Source organism: Anomaloglossus baeobatrachus, chromosome 1 (genome assembly GCF_048569485.1).
Source record: "Anomaloglossus baeobatrachus isolate aAnoBae1 chromosome 1, aAnoBae1.hap1, whole genome shotgun sequence".
Classification (NCBI taxonomy): domain Eukaryota; kingdom Metazoa; phylum Chordata; class Amphibia; order Anura; family Aromobatidae; genus Anomaloglossus; species Anomaloglossus baeobatrachus.
The window spans coordinates 652965220-652991224 of NC_134353.1; the positions used below are offsets into that span (position 1 = coordinate 652965220).

At 43.1% G+C, this 26005-nt stretch overlaps 1 protein-coding gene across 4 annotated transcripts in view; it reads left to right on the forward strand.

Annotated features, from left to right (window-relative positions):
* The window catches only part of ZNF219 (zinc finger protein 219), a 46414-nt gene that overhangs the window by 739 nt on the left and 19670 nt on the right, over window positions 1-26005 (forward strand). Inside the window, exons 1-2 of one of the 4 annotated variants that reach the window (XM_075341471.1) lie at window positions 263-336; window positions 22437-24244. In XM_075341471.1, the coding sequence (XP_075197586.1) occupies window positions 22483-24244 (1762 nt within the window). In that variant the 5' untranslated portion in view covers window positions 263-336; window positions 22437-22482. Of the gene's footprint in view, window positions 1-262; window positions 337-1283; window positions 1509-1946; window positions 2085-22436; window positions 24245-26005 lie in introns of those variants that run through there. The other 3 variants (XM_075341467.1, XM_075341474.1, XM_075341470.1) reach the window with 3 other exon arrangements.

The following is a 26005-nucleotide window of genomic DNA, read 5'->3' on the forward strand; positions in this document are numbered from 1 at the left end:
TGAGCCGTGACCTTCAAGGCACACAGTCATACGGAGGCACACACAAGCATCCACACACGTTAGAAAGCATCATTTGTATTCTTAGGACGTGCACATTAAATTGTTCTCGGAGACATGTGATGATGCACACACACAAAAGGACATACAGGCAAAACTGCCCGGTGTCTGTCCATCAAAATAACTCCCGTAATGTGGAGGACAAAGAGACAGGGCTGAAAAAAAGTAACTGAGGGGGGCATGTGCAGGAGAGATGGAAGAGACAAGCAGATTTGTAGGGGAAATATAGTGCATGTGAGGTAATCTGCCGAGATGGAAACAACTGGAGCAAGAAAGCAGGTGAGAGAAGAGCGGTGATTATTTTTTAATATATTTTGATGATGCCTACATATTTATAATATATAGGCATCATAGGCATCATCCATCATATATATATATATGTGTATATATATATATATATATATGTATGTATGTATATATATATATATATATATATATATATAAATATATTATATATATATACAAGTACATACTCTTCTCACATCGTCTCATTCACATGCACATACACACACATATATATATATCTATATCTGTATATATATATATAAATTATAGATATAGATATATATATATATATATATATATATATATAGATATATATATATATATATATATATATATATATATATATATATATATATATATATATATATATATATATATATATATATATATATATATATAATATATAGATATGTGTGTGTGTGTAAAGTGATTATATATAATGTATGTGTGTGTAAAGAGACACTGTGAGAATTAGAGTGCCAGACGAAAGGGCAAAGAGAGTGCAGGTGTGAGACAGATTGTGAGAGGAGAAGCCTCAAAACAGATATTTAGGTGTAAAAGGGGAGGGACAATGTTAGGATACAGACAGGAAAACTATGTGTAAGAAAGCCACGGGCAGAGCGAATCAACAGAAAAGTATAGGTAGATCAAAAGCGAGAAGTGAGTAGGCTGAGGGAAAGGGAGAACTGGAGAAAGCAAGCGATGAAGTGAGACATTGAAAGAGACAGCGAGAGAGATTATAAAATGAAAGAGAAAAAAAATCAGCCCAGAGAGAGAGACAGAGCAGTGTTGACAGACAGAAATTAATCAATAGGCAGACAGGAAGAGAGACAGGAGAGAGAGAGGCACTGAAAGAGAGACTGTTTAGAAAAAGAGAGGGAAAAGGAGAGAAAGTGAGAGAGAGAGGCAGTCAGTGAGAGGAGAGAGATAGAGGAGGAGAAGGGGGAGGAAGGGGGGCATCCATTTTTGTGGCGGGGATTTGAGCTGCTTTTGTGTAACTCTCCCTGAGAGATCGCATGCTTGATGAAAGGCCCTTAGAAAATGCAAATTGCAGCACGCATGAAAAGCACAAAGAGGCATCTCGCTGTCCCTGCCATGGGTTTAATTCTTCACCAACCACGTAGCGCTGACGTCGGGAGCAGATAATCTCTTCTCTGCCCGGGAGTGTGAGTATAACACACAGACTTTCCTGCTCGGGGAACACTATTTTATCCATTTATTGTCCGGGATTTTTTACTCTCATCCTGCATGAGGGTCTGGGGAGTGCGGACGAAGTAAGGGATGGGAAGGTATATTTATTTCAAGTGGGGGGGGAATTTTGGCTTGCTTTTTTTTTCGGAAATTGTAAAAGAAGGGAGAGGGAAAAATGAATTATTGGTTAAAAAAACTTAGCAGGTGCAGAGGGTACTAGAGAGGAGGGGGAGAGGGAAGGAGAGGGAGGGTATAGGAGACAGAAACGGGAGAGAGAGAAAGAGGAAGGGAGGAAAAGAGGAGAGAGGGAAACGGAGAGAGAGGGGGCGGAGAAAGGGAGTGAGAGAGAAGGAGAGAAACAGAAAGAGGAATGTGAGATAGTGAGAGACGGAGAATACAGAAGGATGCAGAAAGACACCGGACAGAATCCGAAAGAGAGATGGGAGACAAGTGTCAACATGCAGAATCTCACGTAGACCGATCCAAAAGTGTGCTAAAATCCACGAAAGAAACATTAACGGAACAACGGGGCAACTTTTTTTTCCCTTTAAGTGTGTGTTTTTCTCTCTCTCACTCCTTCCTTGCTGTACATGGGAAGGGGGGTAGGAAGAGGGGGAATGTGAGAATAAAGGAGGGAGGGTTAGGGGAATGAGAGGGTCTTTGTACTGTGAAGCAGTGGGGGGGTGAAGAGTGTAAGGGAGGGGGAGCCACAGAATAAGGTGAAAGGGTTTTTGGTGAAAGAAAGAGAGGACAGGGTGCAAGAGGGAGGGGAAGGAATGCTGTCTTAACCCTATGATTACTTGATTGAGGAGTAGATCATTTTATAAGTCCCTTAACCCATCTTTCTGACAGCAGGCCTGCAGTCCCTTGCCTGATTTACTTTTGGCTGAGAACGGGTTAAGTGGGGTGCAGCAAAGGGTGGGTTTTCACCCCCCGCCCCACATATACATGCCCGCCTGTCTGTCTGGGGCCTGGGCAGGGAGGGGGTAGAATGAGGCCTTGTGATTTTCTGTCTCTCGCTCTCTCTGTCTCTATTACATGGCTGAGTGAGTCTGAGTAATGAATGTGTGATGAAATTACACGGGCGCACACATACACACAGGAATATGCACACGTACATCCAGATATGTGTATATATATATATCTCTTGTCAATATATACAGAATTGTCGTCCTGCAGAACATGTATGAGATAGTGAAGAACACAGGTACGAGATGTAGAGGAAATATGATGGATTTACTTTCTAATGCTTTCTTAGGGAGATGCACACTACAGATAAAATAGGCATGAAGAAAAAGTTACAAATCCACAGTGACGACTGCTACTGAAACTCTTAGTAGTCAAACTTAAGACTTGTAACCGTAGAATAACATGTAGGGAACATGCAGTGTTTTATATAGGAAACCTTATCTTATACCAGGAAAGAAGTGTGTATCCTATGAAATGTTCCAGTCCCTTGGAGATTTGCTTCTTATGGTATAAGTAGTAGAGATGGATGGAGAATAATGCTGCATTGTAAAGTGTTGCATACTGTGTTTCAGGAATAACATTATTCACTGTGGTGAGGAGACATGATCCTCCTACTTCATCTGTGCCCCAGAATGTCTAATGGCGACTGCATGCACAGTTACAAAGGCACAGGGATAGGCAGACTACAACCAGGTACAGACACAAGCTCCGACCCTTAGAAATAGAAGTTTCCGTACACAAATGTGAGAATATAGACCCACAATGATAGTACGGACATTATGTATTTATTCTGATGACAGATTAGAGCCCTGCATGTGACATGATGTAATACAGAAGGTGGAAGGATCTCTTGGTGTGAAAATGTTCCATGCCACATATCATTTCTCCAAAGTATCTCAGAGCTCTGAATATCATAGAAGAGCCAGCCACCCATCTGGTGCATCTAGGGAATGGCAGGTGAAACTGTGCTAACCACATGGTGCATCCCCTTAGGGAACACATGGTGACCACACAGCTGATATCACTGGCCCTGGTGTTCACAGTGCAAGCACAGAGGAAGGCAATGTACACCTGATCACTTAGTACACTAATGATAGAGATATATCATCATATAGGTCTGTTCTATTCTCAGTATGGAGCAAACTATCAGAGCCTCTCCTTCGGCAACCTCATATTCACTTACCCATGTATTTGGTAATTATCAGCAGACTGTAAACACACCAACATGTTAAATCCTCTAGAGAATATATAATTGCCCAGACCACACAATAAGCATGCCACCACTAGCAATCATAGAGTAACATACTGAGACCAACATATAATAGTGCAGAAATAATGCTGTGAGTAGTATTAGCATGGGGGCCCCCCGTATGACTCACCTGAGCATTACTCTAGAGTGACACATCTGAAAATGTGTAGGTAGGTGTGTAATGTGTGTGTGTGTCTATATATATATATATATATATATATATATATATATATATATATATATATATATATAAAAACGCGTGTATGTATATATATATATATATATATATATATATATATATATATATATATATATATATATATATATATATATAATGTGTGTGTATATATAGTATCTAAGCATGTGGTTCCTTGAATGAGTCACGTTGAGTTATTTTTAAGGTTTAGCATTTGATAGTGAGTGTGATACAGATATTTTTGTACATTTACGTTACTGCTTATTGATTGAAGATGGCAACTTGTGTCTATTCTAGAACCCTTGATATCATACAACAGGATATAGATGTAGTCATAGTGGTCTGTTTTGTAATTTACTAACTCTATGGGTATGTACGCACGTTAACTATTTGGTGCAGAAATTTCGGCATCTCTTGGCAAGAAAAACGCAGCAGAAAATATGCACTTTTTTGCTGCATATTTTTCCCTCTTCTTTAGTATGGGGGAAATCTGCAGCAAAAACGCTGAAAGAATTGACATGCAGTAGATTTAATTCTGCACGAAATCTGCAAGGAGAAAATACTCAACGTGTGCATGAGACTTCAGGATTCTCATTCACTTTGCTGGCATCAGGAAACCTATCAGGTTTTGTGCCAAATCTGTACCGAAAAAATGTGTCAAAAATGAGACAAAAATTCAACATGTGCTCACCGCACAGCCTAAGGTTGCATTCACACATCTCTCTCCGGTATTACATCCATCAAAAACTGAGCGTTTTTCTCCAATGCATCATCTGGTTTGTCTCTGTTTTCCTTGGATTTTTTTTTCTCTCATCAATCTAAAAACGAATTTGAAAAAATAAAGCCATTAAACCGTAAACTTTTTTCCCTATTGGCATTGAGCAAAGGATCAATTGCAAATTGATGGAAAATGGATGTCCTTGTTTTTCTATCTGTTGTTGACGGATCGACATAAGGGTGCTTTACCCCCTGCGACATCGCTACCGATATATCGTCGGGGTCACGTTGTTAGTGACGCACATCCTGTGCCGGTAGCGACATCGCAGCGTGTGACACCAAGGAATGACGATCAACGCAAAATTGTTCAAAAACGGTGATCGTTGACACGTCGCTCCTTTCCTTAATACCGCTGCTGCCACAGGTACGATGTTGTTCGTCGTTCCTGCAGCATCACACATCGCTGTGTGCGATACCGCGGGAACGACGAACATCTCCTTACCTGCGTCCACCGGCAATGCGGAAGGAAGGAGATGGGCGGGATGTTACGTCCCGCTTATCTCTGCCCCTCCGCTTCTATTGGCTGGCCTTGAGGGAGGGATTGTTCGGCGGTCACAGCGACGTCGCTTACAATGTATGTGCGTGTGACGCTGCCATAGCGATAATGTTCGCTACGGCAGCGATCACCAAATGTCGCACGAGGGGCGGGTGCTATTGCGCTCGACATTGCTAGCAATCGCTAGCGATGTTGCAGCGTCTAAAGCACCCTATAGGCTTGAATGGCCAAGTCTGATCTGCACAAACAGATGAGACTAGGACATGCTCTGATTTTCATGGAGTGGACACTTGGATCCGTTTAAAAATAAAAGATGTGTGAATGGTTCCATTGAAGTCCATGGATCACACGGATATGATTTATGTGTACAATCACACCAACATAAGACCATATTCACATTGTGATTTTGGTCTCTGTTTAACGTATATATGGGGAACATTTCCTGACCATAGACGGAGGCTGTAACAGGTGCCTAACAGTTGCATCTGTCACCCATAAGCTATAATAGCATGTGTAACAGAAACGTCAAAGGATGGCATTAGCCTGTGGATGACGACTGCCACTGTTAGGCATTTAGCACAGGTATCTGTCGCCCATAGGCTATATTGGCATCCATTTAAAGGATTTGTCATGCAAAGGTATTGAAAGCTTGTGACTTTTACTTTTAATGGATGCCTGTGATAGATGCTTTACAGGGGCATCCATCACCCATAGTCCTCCATGTTAAGGAATATATATGTTTTCTACTAGACGGTAGCAGAGTATACTCTAACCATGAACAAAAAAATGGAATAAACACATGATTGTATTTTATTTCTCCAATCCTAAGGTTTGTCCAGCTCATATGAACATGAATTTCACTCCCTATGGATGCTGTTGAGGGTGGTGAGGGAAGGATTGGTTGAAACACATATAGTGCCACTTACTTACTGTAAAGGAGTTCTCCACAATATAAAAATATGGCTGTAAAGTAGGGAATGGGTTAATGGGTCTTTGTGAACTATTCTGTAATGATGGCATGTCAACCATGCTTGTGACTTGTCATCTATGCTATCATTATGACTGAAGTCATTGATTGGCTGCAGTGGTCACCTGCCCATATCAGTACATCATCACTGCAGGACAGTACACATAGACCACCAGAGCAGGGGCTGATTTTTCAGGTGAGTCTAAGTTAATCTTTAATACATGCGACCAGTTTTGTGACTAATAAAATCTCATACAACCCTTTGAAAGGAACCCCTAGTATCAGCAAGGTAAAAACAGCATGACTGACGTTATTTTCTCCTACTACTATTAAAAGGCACCACAGATGCACATACAAAGGAGTCGTAATAACATGCCTGATAGAAAATTAAATATTGAATAAATCGGCAAATAATGAACATAGAATTGTGAGAAATCAGACAAATGCCCCACATCACTGCAAGGCTTCCAGTAATAATTCATAGGGTCACTGTATTATTAGCCCTGAAGGTCTGGAGGATAGGTCTGTAGTTCTGCTCAATAAATCATAGACACAATGCTTCATTATTTCCTCTGTTAACGTAGAATAAGGGGAATGAGGTAATGAGCAGAAAGAGGAGACAGCGAGACACACGGTTACAATGGAGGGTGAGTCGTGGCACAAATATTTATTGCACACTGGCATCAAACTTACAGCTGGATTTGTTGCAGACCTGTTTGAACAGTAGATATTTTAGGATGTGCAGTAAATATATAGGAACGAGGAGGCTCCTTAATTTCCCTGATTTTGCATAAAAGGATGCATGCATAGTCGAAGCATGTATTTACCCCAATAATACGTTCCCATGAGATCTGTCTGCTGCGGGGAAATCTACAACAGTCATAGATATTGGGAACTACTGCTTCAATTCTGTCATCTGTGAATTTACCGGTAGCCTGTTGGAGGCACTTGGTGTTTGACCGTGTCATGCCACCATATGGCCCTCGTCCTCTAGAAGTATTGCTCTCTGTGTACAGCATCCAGTGGAATGTGGCACATTTATTATATCATATTTTTGGGAAAACTGACAGGAAAAAAATGCTCTGTATGCCACTGCATGAAATCTGTATATATGAAGCTACAGTAAAGGCCTCATGAACGGCATGACCTTCTACATTCTGTCAGGGCCAAACTCCAGGACAGCCTTCCATGAGATTTACAATGGCAGCAACTAACTAACAATAAATTACATTTCAGGATTGCTCAGTTGAAATTTTTTGTCAACATGTGGTATTCATGATTATGTTCATGTAGTTTACTGTACTGAAGCTTGTGTGATTGTTGCCATAAATATTGTACTGATTCCTGTGGAACCTTATTAAAATCATCAACTATCCACTTGATAAGTCATAAATGTGAAGCCCCCCATACATTAGATGAAAGTCAGCTAAACCTACCATATTTGGTGGGACCATCCAATCATCTGATGTGTATAGGGGCCTCCTGACTCTTCCCCATGAACAAATGACATCAGGGGAGAGGAGAATTGGGGATTTGAATTTCAATGGCAGCGTCTTTGGTTTTCTGGGAAGATAACACACTGCTAGAAGAGTCTGTCAGCCTTTTTCTCCCCTCTCCCCATTGAAAACACAAAAACTCTTTGCTAAATTAAGCGCTTATGTGTGTAGAGTAGCCAGGAGAGATGGCTGATTGCCGACCAAACATTCTTCTGACAGCTATCTCCTATGTATGGCCAGCTTTACATATGTGGATTTATTACCCCTGGGATGGACCCACTAGTACAGGGGAACCCTACTGTCCACAGCCACATGATTAGCTGTTCCGATCACTCCATTGGAGTTGGGATATTCATAAGGCCGCTTTACACGCTGCAATCTCGCTAGCGACATCGCTAGCGTGCGTACCCGCCTCCATCGTTTGTGCGTCACGGGCAAATTGCTGCCCGTGGCGCACAAAATCGCGCGGACCCGTCACACTACTTACCTGCCTAGTGACATTGCTGTGACTGGCAAACCGCCTTCTTTCTAAGGGGGCGGTTCGTTCGGCGTCACAGTAACGTCACTAAGCGGCCACCCAATCAAAGCGGAGGGGCGGAGATGAGCGGGACGAACATCCCGCCCACCTCCTTCCTTCCTCATTGCGGGCGGCCGCAGGTAAGGTGAGGTTCCTCGTTCCTGCGGTGTCACACATAGCGATGTGTGCTGCCGCAGGAAGGACGAACAACATCGTACCTGCAGCAGCAACGATAATTGGGCATAGGGGGGCATGTCACCGATTAGCGATTTTGCACATTTTTGCGATGATTCAAAATCGCTCATAGGTGTCACACGCAACGACATCGCTAACGCGGCCGGATATGCGTCACAAATTCCGTGACCCCCAACGACATTGCTTTAGCGATGTCGTAGCGTGTAAAGCGGCCTATACCCCTCCTGGTCTTGTGGCTAGATGAGGTGGGTGACTAAAGTCCTTTATTCTAGCAATCTTTGAGATTCCCAGCAGCTGCACTCCCACTGATCTAATATTTATCACCTGTGCAGTGTACAGGTAATGCATATTTTTTTGCTGGAATTCCACTTTAAGCTAAATTTCTTCACTACCAATTAATGAAATATCATAAAGAACCTGCTTGCTTGATAGAGAGTTCCTCCTCATAAGAAATACAAGAAATCTAGTGAGAAGTGCATGGACGATAGGAATGTACAGTGGTGTTTTTTTTTTCTCATTGGTAAAGAGTAACACCAACAAAAACTAAAATTGAATCACCCCTCCTTACTCCAAACCACCCAACCCCAGACTTCACGTCACTATAGCTTGGAATGTATGGAGAATAAGAAGTAGGGATGAGAAAATGAGCAAAGTACCTAAAAGTGAATTTCCTGTTTTGTATGAAGCCTCTCATAAACCCCTTCTTGACCAGGACTTAATGGTACTATTGGAATGATCTGTTTGACAGGGAAATATTTGCTATAAATGTAAAATGCAGTTAGAAACCAATGTTTCAAACCACTGATGAAAGATTGTTTATTTGATTTGTCAGATATTTCTAGACCATAGCACACAGGCCGCCATTTAAAATGTTGTACATTCATCTTTATTAGAGTATATGTCATGAAGCGGAGGCCACTCGGTCTGCATATTATACATTGCAGCAGTGAATATTAATGGGGAACACCTAAGATCCATAGCAAAGAGGTGCTGGTCTCCAGAAAAAGCAGTGGTCAAAAGTGCACTGAGAGAGGTGGGGGTGATGGCATTCTGGTCTGTAGAACATTGCTTCATTTATAATGGAAGTTCCCTGGCATTTCTAATATAGATTCCTATGGTTTCGGTATCTTGTAAAATTTGGGACAGTACCTCCTTTCCATACATGTTATGTTTCCGTAGGGCTCCCTAGCACTATTCACTACTGTAATATATTATATCCAGAACTATTGGTCCCCACTCCATTTTTTAAGCTTATACTTTAATGGAATATATCCTAATTATGTTGAATGTATTATTTATTTTGTAGGTTTAGTAGTTGTGTTGGCTCAGTTACGTATTTTTAGGTTTGCTAGTATATTGTAAATGTAATTGTTGAATGGACATTCACTAGTACCACTAAAGGCCCTGTCACGCACAGAGATAAATCTGCGGCAGATCTGTGGTTGCAGTGAAATTGTGGACAATCAGTGCCAGGTTTGTGGCTGTGTACAAATGGAACAATATGTCCATGATTTCACTGCAACCACAGATCTGCCAAAGATTTATCTCTGTGTGTGACTAGGCCTTAAGGGGCACTTTGCACACTATGACATCGCAAGCCGATGCTTGCGATGCCGAGCGCGATAGTCCCCGCCCCAGTCGCAGCAGCGATATCTTGTGATCTCTGCCGTAGCGAACATTATCGCTACGGCAGCTTCACATGCACTCACCTGCCCTGCGATGTCGCTCTGGCCAGCGACCCGCCTCCTTCCTAAGGGGGCGGGTCGTGCAGCGTCACACGGCAGGAGGCCAATAGAAGCGGAGGGGCGGAGATGAGCGGGACGTAAACATCCCGCCCACTTCCGTCCTTCCGCATAGTCGGCGTGAGCCGTGGTGACGCAGGTAAGGTGATGTTCCTCGCTCCTGCGGCTTCTCACACAGCGATGTGTGCTGCCGCAGGATCGAGGAACAGCATCGTACTGTCGCTGCCGCGCAATTATGAAAATGTCGGACAATACACCGATAATACGATTACGACGCTTTTGCGCTCGTTAATCGTATCAAAAACGCTTTACACACTACGATATCGACAGCGAGGCCGGATGTGTGTCACTTTCAATTTGACCCCACCGACATCGCAGCTGCGATGTCGTAGTGTGCAAAGTACCCCTTAGACTTTGTGCAGTCGCCGTCTTTTTCAGGCAGGTCCGCTCTGATACACTTGTGAAAAAGTGCCCAGAAACTTCTACGTAATACGACTCGCTGATCATGTGCTCAGTCGTTTGAGCATCTCTCAACCACTTCAGGTTTCCAAAGTCACCGAGCATTCTTCAGGAGTTTTCGCTCTGAAGATGCTCTATGTTATAAAATACAAGTCAATGGGAAGTCTGTAATGAAGCCCAGGAGTCTCCCTTGCATCTTTTTGAGCATTTTGTTTAAAAAAAAAATGTTTGCGGTTTCTTCATTGTTAAATGGAATTAAAAAAAATGTCCAAAAGACACCACAAAAATGCTGAAAAAATCACTATAAAAATACTAATGGCCAAAATCATAGAATATGCACTTGGGAAATGACAAAAAAAGCTAAAAAAGACACTTCAGAAAAAAAAAATGCTGGTATTTCCTGAAATGTCTTTTTGTTAAAAGGTCATCAGGTCTGTACACCTAGAAAAGACGTCGTGTGCACATACCCTTACAATATAGATTATATTTTAGGTTTGCATAGTAAATCCTTATTTATGTGAAGCACAAATCTAGCTTCTTTACCTTTTCTCAATAACATCTGAAAATAATGCTCAGAATCTCCCATGTATAGTGACACCAAAATGTGCACTTTATCCAATATCTGATGTAGTTGCTGAAGAACAAAGGTCTCATTGTCATTCTCAGTCTTTCTAGGCATCCATTAGATCATATGCTGCATCTGCACAGGAGTGTGGAGCAGCCATGTACAATAGTTGGTGTAGCAGCAGACAGGACAAGGCTGGGTCTGTAATGTACATTCTTGTGTGATACGGATGGGTTATTACATGTGTGTTATGATGGTTCAGGGGATGGGAGCGATGTTCTATTTTTTAACTAGTAATTCTTTTTTGTGTGTTTTTGGGGAATACTCTATATTTTTTTGTATTATTTAGCTTTTTATACAAATGTTTCTGTGTACTGTGGACAAATCTTTAAAATTGGTTTTGGGTGTAGGTAATATTGTGCGCGTGCTCTTCTTGCAGTTCTTAATTTACAGACTATGTATCATAAAGGTAGTAAAATAACTCATGTTTATTAGATCACTATAAGTTGCTTTTTGTACATGGCAAAATTCAAGAAACAAACAAACCATGTCACCCTGTACCCCTTTGTCTTATGTCACACTTCAAGGGAATCTGTCACCAGGTTTTTGCTACCCCATCTGAGAGCAGCATTTTATAGAGACAGAGACCCTGATTCCAGCGATGTGTCACTTACTGAGCTGTTTGCTGTCATTGTAATAAAATCAACGTTTTCTCTGCTACAGATCTAGCAGTTATACAGGGCTCATGAATATGCTGGACTGCTGCTAATTACTCAGTGATTTTATCAAAACTACACTAAGCAGCCCAATAAGTGACACATCACTGGAATCAGGATCTCTACCTCTACATTTTCCTGCTCTCAGATTAGGTGGCAAAAACCTGGTGACAGATTCCCTTTAAGGTACATTTACACTATGATTATCACAAACGAGTGTTTCCTGATAATCGGCAAGTGTAAACACTCGTCTGAAGGGTGAAATGATTTTTAAACTTGATTAAAAATCATCGTTCTCAGCAGCACATATACTGTGTAAACAGGACATGTGCTGTCAAGGACAATGATTGTGTATATACACATTATTCTATGTGTATCAAAAGAGCGGTCAACGTTTCCAAATAGGATATTAAATGACCACCGATTTGGAAACTTTAATATCCACCATTGGCCAGTGTAATTGAGTCCTTAACCTTCGTCAGGCTGCATAATTTTACAACGTTTACAACGTTGACCCCTTATCTCGGAAGGGGGTGGAGATATTTTATTGAAATTTGGCCAATATATTCTTTACCAAAACTGCAGAGATGTCACGAAATTTCAGCCCTCTACGGCTTTTGGAAAAAAATGTATTGCAATTTTAAAACGGAATAGTTACTCAGCCGGATGAAGGTTAAAGTATATTTACAGGCTACCAATCACCCGATAAACCAGATAAATGTATTTGTTGGGTACATTTTCTGTTCTCAGCAGCACATTATTTGTGAACAGGTCATGTGCTGCCATGTACAATGATAGTCTATACTCAAAGAACAATTGTATTAACGATTGTTCTGTGCACTGTTCTGTGTGGTCATCCTGTCTAAACAGGCTATACAACAACTGCCTGTCGGCTTGCATGTAGCCATTTGTCACCCACAGTCACCCAATGCAAATGCATCTTAAAGCCCCCCATACACAATGTATACCCTTCAGCTACCATTGTTTGGCAGATCATTCCGCCAACAGCTATCTCTCCCGAGTCTTCCATACACAGGAGTGCGTCAAGCCCTCCTGTATATTCTGTGAAAAAGACGCTGCCTGACTCATCTGGCAACTGCTCATCTCTTACAGAAAAAAGGCATTGGGACTTGCCAGATCCTTCACCTTGCCGGACGTAATTGGATGAGGGTTGGGAGGCCCCATACAGATTAGACTGGTGGCCGATTGGATTCAGATGACATTAGTCTAATGTGTATGGGGGACTTCATGAGAATGTTAAGTGCTCCAAAGTGTAGAATTACATAAGAAGATATCTATATATATAATTGCCTTATTCTGTCTGTCTGTCTGTCTGTCATGCTCCAAAATTGTGTCACCGTGACAGTGTCACCGTGACATGTCCTTACGGTGACACAAAGCTGATTGGCCGCTGATTGGCCGCTGGGCTCGCCATGGCCCCGCCCCCCCACACCGATTGGCCGCTCGCCCAGGCTGCGCCCCCACACGGATTGGCCAGCCGCTCGCCCAGCCTCCGCCCCCCCCACAGATTGGCCTCTCGCCCCGGCACCCTGCAGGCATTGGCAATTCGGCCACGCCACGCCACGCCCCGCCCCCCTCACGCAACGCACGTTAGCTCTGGCCCCGCCCACCTCCCCCCGCGCATTCCCCGAACTGACAGGGCTGTCACGGAGGTGAGTACTGTACTCCCCCCCCCCCCCCCCCCTCTCCCCCCCCCGCGCATTCCCCGAACTGACACGGCTGTTAAGGGGGGTGAGTACTGTACTCCCCCCCCCCCCCCATCCCCCATCCCCCGCTCGCACGGGAGTGGTGTGGGCTCCCGTGCGAGCGGGGGACGGGATACGTTGGCATGGTTACAAGCGCATCGAGGTCCTGTAGCGGCGGAAGATCCACACGCACACACACACACACACACACACATCAGCTCACACTCACTCTCACACTCACTCTCACACACACCTCACACACACATCACATCGCATCCACACACTCACAGCATCCGGCGATATCCCTTGCTTCTCGGCCTCGATACTGTGCTGTTGTGACCTTCCAGGACCTGACGGAGGATCACATGGCCAGAAGCATGTGGTATCTCCGGATGTTGTGACTGTGAGCGCGTATGTGCGATATCGTCAGTGTCTGTGTGTGTGAGTGTATGCGATCGGGTGTGTGTGTGTCGGGATCGGGTGTGTGTGAGTGGATGCGATCGTGTGTGTGAGTGGATGCGATCGTGTGTGTGAGTGGATGCGATCGTGTGTGTGAGTGTCGGGATCGGGTGTGTGTGAGTGGATGCGATCGTGTGTGTGAGTGGATGCGATCGTGTGTATGAGTGTCGCCAGAGGAGGGGACAGAGAGGGGCTGAGGCTGGGGACAGAGAGGGGCTGAGGCTGGGGACAGAGAGGGGCTGAGGCTGGGGACAGAGAGGGGATGATGCTGGGGACAGAAGGCTGATGCTGCGGGTAGAGAGGCTGATGCTGGTGCAGCATGGGGGATGGATTACAATGGGGGGTGCGCAGCATGGGGGATGGAGCACGTTTGGGAGTGCGCAGCATGGGGAATGGAGCACGTTTGGGAGTGCGCAGCATGGCGGATGGAGCACGTTTGGGAGTGCGCAGCATGGCGGATGGAGCACGTTTGGGAGTGCGCAGCATGGCGGATGGAGCACGTTTGGGAGTGCGCAGCATGGCGGATGGAGCACGTTTGGGAGTGCGCAGCATGGCGGATGGAGCACGTTTGGGAGTGCGCAGCATGGCGGATGGAGCACGTTTGGGAGTGCGCAGCATGGCGGATGGAGCACGTTTGGGAGTGCGCAGCATGGCGGATGGAGCACGTTTGGGAGTGCGCAGCATGGCGGATGGAGCACGTTTGGGAGTGCGCAGCATGGCGGATGGAGCACGTTTGGGAGTGCGCAGCATGGCGGATGGAGCACGTTTGGGAGTGCGCAGCATGGCGGATGGAGCACGTTTGGGAGTGCGCAGCATGGCGGATGGAGCACGTTTGGGAGTGCGCAGCATGGCGGATGGAGCACGTTTGGGAGTGCGCAGCCTGGCGGATGGTGCACGTTTGGGAGTGCGCAGCATGGCGGATGGTGCACGTTTGGGAGTGCGCAGCATGGCGGATGGAGCACGATGGGAAGTGCACAACACACCACACACACACACACACACTGGGAACCACAAACAACTGCCCTACACAGACACCTACACACACAGACAACGCTGCACACACACAACACCCAACACACAAACACCGCGGCACACACAAATATACGCACATACCGCACAACACACACATTGCACAAAACATACCTCCCCCCAAAACACACCACACACACAAAAACCGCGCAACACACAACGCTACAGACACACAGCGCTCCACAAACAACGCAACACACATACAACACCGCTCTCACCCCCGTCACACCCAGACAACACCCAGAACATGTACAGCGCCTACACAAACACTTGGTAACTACACACAACATATATATATATAACAAAAATCATACATGAACTACACAATACGTAAATTCTAGAATACCCGATGCGTAGAATCGAGCCACCTTCTAGTATAATATAACTCCCTTAGAAATCTTCTTGAAGCCGAATGAGTTTGCAGTAATAGCATATGGTGATGGGATGCAAATATACACAGTAGTGGTCAGAAGCAAGTTGTGTCATTTCAGTCAGGTCAAATTGAGTGACCTCATCTATGGATACCATATATTATAGGATAGGTATAACTTTCGGATGACTGGGGGCTCAACCACTGCTAACTCCAGTGATTTGGAGAATGGGGTTTTGCAGAGTCCTATCTAAATCGAGTGGAGGTCAAGCATGCACACCTTCCCTCCATTTATTGTCATTCGGAGTGCCTGAAATAGCAGTGTTTTATCGGTTATCTTCGGCATAGCCCGTAAATTGACTGGAGGTTCACATATTTGACCTCCGAGGATTGCAGCACTTGAACCCCCAGGATTAGTAAATTATCCCTTTTCGTATTTAGAGGGAGTAAATTTCATTCTTGGGAAGACCCCTTTAATGCTGGCGGTTTGCACATCAATTGATGTTATCATAAGTATGATTGAATGCTACCTCCCACTCACCATGTGGATCTGTCGTTATATAATCTTGGTAGGTTTTTTTTGTGTAATGTTTATGCTTTAAACTTCTTATCATTTATGGTATATGGGAACTGCATACAGAGATGTAGCATTTTCCAGGCCACAAATCAGTATTTGTAAGCCATAACCAAGAGAGGAAAAACAACAGAGAAATCTATCATGGCAATATCAAGACTTTTGTGTTTTGAAGACACTTCTGGTTTAGGTTGTTCTTATAATACTGATGCAAAATATTGACCAAAATGCTACCACGAGAAAGTGACACAACAGACAACAACCATTTCAGCTGTCATTTAATTTTTTTGCTGTGTACAATCTATATAAAATAAATGAAGTCGGTAGGGAATCTAGTAAAGCATGATGACATCAGTAGCAATTGGAATGAAAAATCATCGTCCTTACATGTGTCTTTATCGGCTCTTTTTTGCAACAGGAGTCTTTTAAGGTTAGGATGGTAACCCTATGTGAGATCGGCCTGATGAATAAAAATGGGCATAGACAAAAAATACCATTTTACATTTTTCCAGTACAACTTAAAAAGAAAAAAAAATGGTTTGATAGTATATATCAAAGAAAATTGGAGCTTTTTAATCTTTGTCGGGCGCAATATAAGCATGTAATATGCCCATAGACTGATTAGCCAGATTAACCACTGTATTGGAAAGTGCAGTGAATTATGCTTTGCAGTACACCTGTATTAAAAAAAATGGATACTGTGTAGTTGGTTTTCTTCATTGGGGATCCACGGGAGATATGTGTAGCTGTATAGGCATAGGGTTACATTTGTCTGGGGCATTCAATTATAAGAAAAACTAAGTACTTGAATTCTTTTGAAAACTAAGAGGACAATTAATTAAAGAGAACCTGTCACCAGATTTGGTGACTATAAGCTGTGGCCACCACCAGTGGGCTCTTATATACGGCATTCTAACATGCTGTATGTAAGAGCCCAGGCCGCTGTGTAGAACATAAAAATCACTTTATAATACTTACCTAAACGGTCGCTGCGGTGGGGTCATATGGGCGTCTCCGGTGCCGAGGCCTCCTCTTTCGTCCATTTTTGTCGTCCTTCTTGTGAAGACAGGGTGCATGACGCGTCCTAAGTCATCCACACTTGCTGGCATTGAGGTCCTATGCAGACGCACTTTGATCTGCCCTGAGCAGGGCAGATGAAAGTATTGTAGTGCGCCTGCGCTGGATCGGCGAGTGTGTATGACATAGGACGCGTCACGTCATGCACACAGGCTTCAGAAGAAGACAAAGATGGCAGAAAGGGGAGGAGCCAGCATCGGAGAACGGAGACACTCATATGACCCAACTCCACGGCAGCGACCGTTTAGGTGAGTATTATAAAGTGAATTTTACGTTCTACACAGCGGCCTGGTCTCTTATATACAGCATATTAGAATGCTCTATATAAGAGCCCACTGGTGGTGGCCGCAGCTTATAGGCCCCAAATCTGCTGACAGGTTCTCTTTAAGATTTTTGTAAAACATTAACAAGTGGAAATATTTTTGTGTAACTCAGATGTGGCGTGGCTGTGCCCACATGTCAAATTCGTGATAAGTTATGTCACTTTTTGTGGGATAACTTAATCCAGAATATACACCCATCCCTGAATGGAGCATATATTTGGCATCAGCCCATGCCATTTAACAGATGCACCTAATTCATTAAGTGACATGCACCTCTTAATGAATTAGGTGGTGCATCGTACTCCGGCAAGCCCCTTCCAACACCATTCTTAATTAATCGGCCACTAGGTCTTTGAATTCTATTTTTTTTACTTATTATTAATAATAATAATAATAATAATAATGTTTTCTTTCTATAGCGCAAACATATTCCGCAGCGCTTTACAATTAACTATTATTAATTACTATTAAGCCATAAAGTGAACTCTGCTTATTGGAAGGAAGATCTTAAAATGATGTAAATACAACGTCAGATGACACATGACAAATTACACAGTGTCATTATATATTTAACAAAAAATAGGCCAAAATGTAGAAACTGTGAGTGAAAAATTAAGTACACTCTTACTGCTTCTATAGGAATTAAGAGGGTCAATAGCAGCCAGACTCTGCTGATCAAATGTCCTTGATTTAAAGGGGTTGTCTCAACTTCTTCATTAGTGCACCGCTCACCATTTCTGGCCTCCTTCTTTGCCGGTGCACTTCTGAAGACTGACAGTTCGGACCAGTGGCATGGTCACGCTGTGGTCTTGAGCTCTCCCAGGTTTCTAACAGAGGCAGCTTTGCTTCTGCAGCAAGGGAGAAGCTCGGAGCACTGACGCTGGACGGATTCAGTGATCAGGCTACCTTAAGAGCGGTGCTAACTCCTTACCTAGGTAACCAACCTCTCTGAAATTGCAGGATGGCCAGTAATCTAGGCAACGAGCTGTACACTATAATTAAAAATCCGTCCGTTCTTGAGCCAGGTGATAATTTTTAATTTGAATAAATTACAAAGTTGCTACCTTTTTAAAAGTCCTTTGCAATATATTAAACATACGAACTTGAGACTACCCCCTTAACTGTTCATCAGTCCAATAAAAGCAGAAGTTTTTGCAGTTTTATGTGTGAAAAATTTATTTTTGTGATAATGTGTAAATAAATTATGACACTGGGTAATTTATGCGTTCTTCATCAGAGGTTGTATTTTCCTAATTTTACTACCTTCTAAGGAACAGATTTTTTTTTATTATGCGCTGAGTGGGTGTACTGAGTTTTTCTCATGATTGTACATTCGGCAACATGTTTTAATCGGTGCTGCCAAGTGAAGTGGCAAAACCCAATGTGACCCAAGTCATATATAGTGGCAGTGTGCGCACCTGAGCGGTGAGTCATATATCAGGTAGTGAAGTTTAATTCACAGTTTATTGACATATATGTATTTACCTAATCACACCCCATAGGTCATTGCTATGTCAGGATACGGACATGCTGGCACATGACATACACACCTAATAAAGTTTTAAAAAACCAGATTAGAATTTCTGTAGTATGTTGAAAAAAGGGGGAATTATATCTAGATTTGAGTTTTAAGTACAATATTATAAAACAAAAAAATGTTGACAGTCAGCACTCTTAGTATTGAGTTAACGTGCAGGTGAATGTATATGATGACCAATATACAGACGTATATACCAATGCTATGCCAAGCACTCTGCAATTAATACCTGAATTATACTACTGCAATACATATAAATAAGTGAGGTAGTTAGTTTTGCTCAAAATTGTGTAAGGTGTCCACCATCGACAATGGGACCTCATTGGATGGATCCTAACTATTGACTTCCTCTATATGTGCCCCACCATACCTCAGATGAACTGGGGAATAGAGGATGCCGCAGTATCCATCCTGCCAGTTGCCAGTGTCAGGCATTTATGTCTAGAGCGTATGCGTCTGACAATGACCACAAACATTAGGTATACCTAGCGTTAGCTTTAATTAAAACCTGTGGGATAGTTAGGTGGCCAAGGGAGCAGCAACACTTCCCAATGTACAATGAAAAAGATTAAAAATGCAATATTTGTATATTATTTTGTGTAGAATATCTGTTTCTGCTGTTTAGTCCAGCCTAGATATTTGTTAGTTTTACCTTAGACTTAAGGCTTCCTTCCTTGTTTTTTTCTTTCTTATTCACCTGGTTCCCTCTATGTGACAGAAGACTACAAAATGTCCACACACTTCATGCAAAAAATCATTGCATGCTTGCCAACTGGTTTGAATTGTGGCTATGAGAGTGCAAAATGTGGCTAGTGATACCTATCCATACATCTGTCTTAGGCCTCATTCAGCTGTCCATGCTGCACGTATGTGTTCTACCCGCGTTAATTAGGGACTCAACATGTACCCCTTATAGTCTACAGGGCTGTTCTCTTGTTTGTGCTTTCTCACCAACTGTGTGTCAGTGCAAAACTCACCGAGACATGTCTGTCACGTAGACAAGGCTATGGGTCCGACAAAAATAAGAACAGTACACAGATGGCATCTATGTGCTGTCCGTGTTTAACATTGTAAAGTATAGGAGAAGCTTTGTCATTTATTTTTCCATACTTGAAAAATACTGATGACACGCAAATCCAAAATCCTGAGGACACACGTATCATTTTTTTGTGTACGTGAAATATCCTGACATCTAAATGAGGACTTAATCAGATATGATAATTAAGGCCCAATATTCCTATGTTAAAAAAGTAAATTTGTGCTTTGTCAAACACATGACCTAGAGTAAAGGGGGCTTTACACGCAGTGACATCGCTAGCGATGTCGCTGGTGAAAGCACCCGCCCCCGTCGGTTGTGCGTCACGGGCAAATCGCTGCCCATGGCTCACAATATCGCTGGGAGCCGTCACACGGACTTACCTGCCTAGCGACGTCGCTGTTGCCGGTGAACCACCTCCTTTCTAAGGGGGCGGTTCATGCGGCGTCACAGCGGCATCACTAAGCGGCCGCCCAATAGAAGCGGAGGGGCGGAGATAAGCGGGATGAAACATCCTGCCCACCTCCTTCCTTCCTCATTGCCGGCAGCCGCAGGTAAGCTTTAGTTTGTTGTTCCCGAGGTGTCACACATAGCGATGTGTGCTGCCTCGGGAACTACTAACAACCTGCGTCCTCAACAATCAATGATTTTTTGAAAAGGAACGACGTGTCAACGATGGACGATTAGGTGAGTATTTTCCATTGTTAACAGTCGCTCGTTGGTGTTACACGCAACGACGTCGCTAACGATGCCAGATGTGCATCACGGAATCCGTGACCCTGACGATATATCGTTAGATACGTAGTTGCGTGTAATGGGGCCTTATTAGAAGGCACAGAGATGAGCACCTCGAGCCGCCCAGCCCTCAAATGGCTTAAGGTTTAAGGGCTCATGCGCACGTTGCGTAGCATGCATTTACGCTGCGATTAGCACTGAAGCGTAAATGCATCCCCACACAATCTATGTAGATTGTGCATAATTCGTGCGCACGTTGCTTTTTTGAACGCAGCGATTTGGATGCTAAGGGCTCGTGCGCATGTAAATGCTCAAATTTCTGCAGCGATTTGACAGCACATGTGCGCTTCAAATCGCTGCAGAAACACTGCGTAATGGATGCAGTGTTTCAGCAGATTACATGCCGATTTAATGTGCTCTGGATGCTGTTTCTCCCATAAACAGAGTGGGAGCTGCATCCAAAGCGCTCAAATTAATTGACATGCTGCATTTTTGAACGCATGGATTTGGGTCAAAATTTTAGCACCCAAATCGCTGCGTTCAAAAAAGGAACATGTGCACGAATTATGCATAATCTACATAGATTGTGCTGGGGACGCAGGACGCATGCATTCATGCTGCAGTGCTAAACGCAGCGTAAATGCATGCTATTACGCAACGTGCGCACAAACCCTAAAATTTTGACCCAAATCCGTGCGTTCAAAAAGCATGTCAATTAATTTGTGCACTTTGGATGCAGCTCCCACTCTGTCTATGGGAGAAACAGCATTCAGAGCGCATGAAATCTGCTGAAACGCTGCATCCATTACGCAGTGTTTCTGCAGCGATTTGAAGCGCACATGTGCTGTCAAATCGCTGCAGAAATTTCAGCATTTACGTGCGCACGAGCCCTAACACAGTGTTTCAGTTTTGACCAATGTTCTGCCAATACATTTTCTAGGAAGGCTCTCATATGCAGACTGAAAAATGGTAGTACACACTTTTAGATTGAGAACATGATTATAGTTTGTGTTCTGAAACAATGCGGTTTGATTTTTATTGTATTTGAGCGCATGCACCCCATTGAAAACACTGAATTTATGCTACTAGTCAAAATGTAAAACCTTTGAGCCTCTATTGCAAAGTAATCTATAGAAATATGAAATATCATCTTTTGTATCCACTCCTATTGAAAGAATAGGCAATTTGGCTAGGCAAGATGGCAGGCAACAGCCTTGTATAGGAAGAGTTTAAATGGTCTTCTCGATTGAAATCTATTTCCTTTAATTCCTATAACTTTTAAAGGAAATAACCTTATACATGCGAAGCTGTCTCTAAATTTTGTTTCTATTTACATTTGTCCACAGGTCAACACTTTTGTAGGAGTAAGGTACCTCCATTCTCTCAATAGATGAGGGATCCAGAGTTGGAACCCTGTTTATCCCTGAACCAGAATTATCCCTCCTTTAAATTATTTTCACTTTGGATAAACCTGACATCTCCCTCAGGAACTGTGGTAGTAGTGGTGGCATTTTAATACCATAACATTCCAAAACTTGTAAGACTTTACAGAGTTATTTTGTGTAGACATCACATATAGCCACTTAACAATGTAATAACCTACTGAATAAAGGAGAGGTGAAAAATGTTGTATGTAAAATAAGTATTAAAACATTAATATGTTGCCTTCATTTGTTCAAGTGTCTTGTTTTTTTTTTTTGTTTGTTTCTTTAGGAGAATAATCAGCACCCCTGGAGAGACCCTTTGAGAAATCTTAGCAATGGACTCTGTTCCACCTCTTCTTACTCAAGCACTGCCGCCTTCGCAATCCCCTCCTCTTTCTCATATGAACCCTTCTCCTCCTTCTCCATCTGTTTCTCAACAAATCAATATTTCGCTTGCATCATCTCGATCTGAACCCTCTCCAACACCCTCATCTCCTATTCACATCTCACCTTTTCCAGAATCTCCTTCGTCACCTCCTACTGATTTAATCCATCATGTCACTGCTCTGCCTCTTTCCTCCAAATATTCACCTTCTAAATCTTCACCTTTAGCATGCATTAGTCCTCCTGCCACTTCCCTTCTTCTCACTTCTCCCCCAGTTTCCCCTGCTCCTGTCTCTCTTTGCTCCCCACATGAGAGTCTTTCTCCAGAAAAGGTAACTTTCTGTCCTCTTCCTGTAGCGCCTAGTCCACCTGCCATTGCCCTGTCTCCCCCTCCTCCTTCTGTCTCTCCTCCAATTTCTCCTTCCCCTTCACCAGTTTTTTTCTGCCCTCCTGCAGACTCTTCTGCTCCTTCCTCACCTCCATCCTCCCCATGTGTTACAGTTATTCCAACCTCACCACAGAATACTGAAGCCTCACCAGGATTCTCATTACCACCAACCTCTCCCTCTCCTCCTCCATCTTCCGTCTCTCCATCTCAGGCTTCACCTTCACCCCCTGCCCCTTCTTCACTCCTTAGCCTTTCTTTTGCTGATGAAGAACTGGATCTTCAACGTCATTCCAATGGTTTTTCTGATGGTTCAAGCTCTAAATCTCGTCAGTTTCCATGTACAATATGTGGAAAGCAGTTCCGTTTTATCAGCATTTTAGCACTTCATGCAAGCACGCACAAGGTGCGTGGAGCTCTTAATCAAGGTCGTGGAGGCCTCAAGAACTTTGAGAGAAACTCACAAAGGCCTCTGTTCCTGGAGCAGCAGCATGGGAAAGAACCTAATTCTTCTGATATACAAAATGCCACACCAGATATCATTCAGGAACCGGTCCCTCTTTTGTCTATACCTGCTCCACTTCCAACACTACGCCATCCTTGTCCTTTCTGCAAAGGTAAATTTCGTAAAGCAGCTGAACTGGAGCGTCACCTCAGAATACTTCATAGGCCTTATAAGTGTCACTTGTGTGACTTTGCAGCATCTCAGGAGAGTGAGCTGATGGGACATGTTGAAAGGAGACATTCAGCACCGCTACTGCCCAAGATTGTTCCACCTTTACCTGCCCCCACCCCCACTCCAGCTCTGCCTCCTGCTGAGTTCAAATGTGAGATCTGTTCTCAGAGTTTCACTCAATCCTGGTTCTTGAAGGGTCACATGCGTAAACATAAAGATTCTTTTGATCATCGTTGTTCAGTTTGTGGACGATGCTTCAAGGAATCATGGTTTCTGAAGAACCATATGAAGGTCCATCTTGGCAAAATAAAAGGAGTAGGAGGTCAGGAACCACCTGTGCATCAGCCATCACAATCTCCACATGTTACCACTACAAATTCCCCATCGTCGTCATCCTCTTCTAGGCTGCTTGGATATCAAAATTTCTATTCTGGCCTCTTATTGAGGTTGCCTCCTCCTGGAGATGCCACCTGTTCCCAAATGCTTCAAGCCACAGCAAGAGCAGTGCAAAGTGGGGATGGAGATCAGGATGGAGCAGGGGCATCTGCTAGGGGACAAGCAATGAATGCAGCAATTGGGGAAGCAACATCTTCCAAGGTTATGTTGCCCCAGGGGTCATCTGGAATTGTACTGAAAACAGTGGGTTTTCCAGGTAAGAATCTTTGTTTTTAGGGTTTTTTATGGTTCCATGTAATCTATACAAACAAACAATAAAGTTTGATCTTCATCAGAAGCTGATATTTTAAAACGGAAAGTATTTATTGTTGTAGACAGAAAATTGGTAACTGTTTCCTGGCCCATAGACAAATAAAAAATGTGCTGCTGGGTTTTTTTGTTAAAAAAAATTCATGTTCCAGCTTTTTAAAGATATCTTATATAGAAATAAAACAAATTAATTTGGTTAATTTTTTGTAGAGGAACAGCAACGCCTCTCTTTTGGAACAGCATGTAGGATAATCACAATCAAATGTTTTCTGTATTTCTACATTCATCAGAATAAAGTTTTGTAGGTATTAGAGTTGAAGGGGATGTTTACTACTTGGACACCTTCTTAAATGCCGGAGTCCCTCAGTAAAATAAGAAAAGCTTATACTCACCACCCCACATTGGTGTTGCTCCACAATGCTGGCACTGCATCTCCCAGAACTCACGTGACATTATGTCACATGAACACTGCAGCCAATCGACTGCCTGACATCAGTAGTGTGCAAAGTTTTTGAGGGCATTTTAAGGAATTACATGCAAAAATATATTACAGAAAATAATATAATAACTGACAGCATGGATTCATAAAACATAAGGCGTGTCTAACCAATCTGTTGGGGTTCTATGAGGGGGTAAGTACAAATCTGGATATTGGTAATGCAGCTGATGTGATTTATATTTATACTAAAGCTCCAGAAGCAAGGACTAGGGGTAAAGAATTGGCTAAAAGATAGGAAACAAAGAGTAGTCATAAATGGTAAATTCTCTAAATGGGCTATAGTCAGCAGAGGGGTGCCGCAGGGATCTGTGCTAGGATCGATTCTTTTTAATCTCTTTACTAATGACCTTGTGGATGGGATTGATAGTAAAATGTCAGTCTTTGATGATGACACCAAACTATGTAGGATATTAAAAATTGGCCTTGATAGTACAATATTACAAAAAGATCTGGATAAGATGTCAGAATGGGCAGATACTTGGCAAATGAAATTTAATGTTGATAAATGTGAAGTAATGCACCTAGGAAGGCGAAATCCTATAACTGCGTATACATTGAAGTAAACTCGGGACTACAAATCAGGAGAAGGACTTGGGTATTCTTATTACAAATAAGCTGAGCAGCAGCACTCAATGTCAGGCAGCAGCTGCTAAAGCAAACAAGATTTTAGGGTGTTTAAAAGAGAGATTAGATCCCGTGATCCCAACGTATTGTTACCCCTCTATAAATCACTTGTAAAGCCACATCTGGAATATGGGATCCAGTTTTGGGCTCAACATTTTAAAAAGGACATTTAAAAGTTAGTTCAAAGACGGGCAACTAGACTACTACAAGGAAAGGAAGGCCTCCCATATGATGACAGGTTGACAAAGTTAGATATGTTTAGCTTCGAAAAAAGACGTCTCAGAGGAGATCTCATTTATATGTATAAATACATGTGTGGTCAATACAAAGGACTGGCACACTACTTATTTCTTCCAAAGACAATACAAAGGACCAGGGGGCACTCACTGCGAGTGGAAGAAAAGTGATTCTGGCAGCTAAATAGGAAAGGGTTCTTTACAGTTAGAGCAGCCAGATTGTAGAATGCTCTACCACAAGAGGTAGGAATGGCAGATACTATAACAGCTTTCAAAAAAGCGCTGGATGATTTCCTCAAGACACATTGTCGGTTATAAGTGACTTAATGACAAAATTTAAAATTGGTGG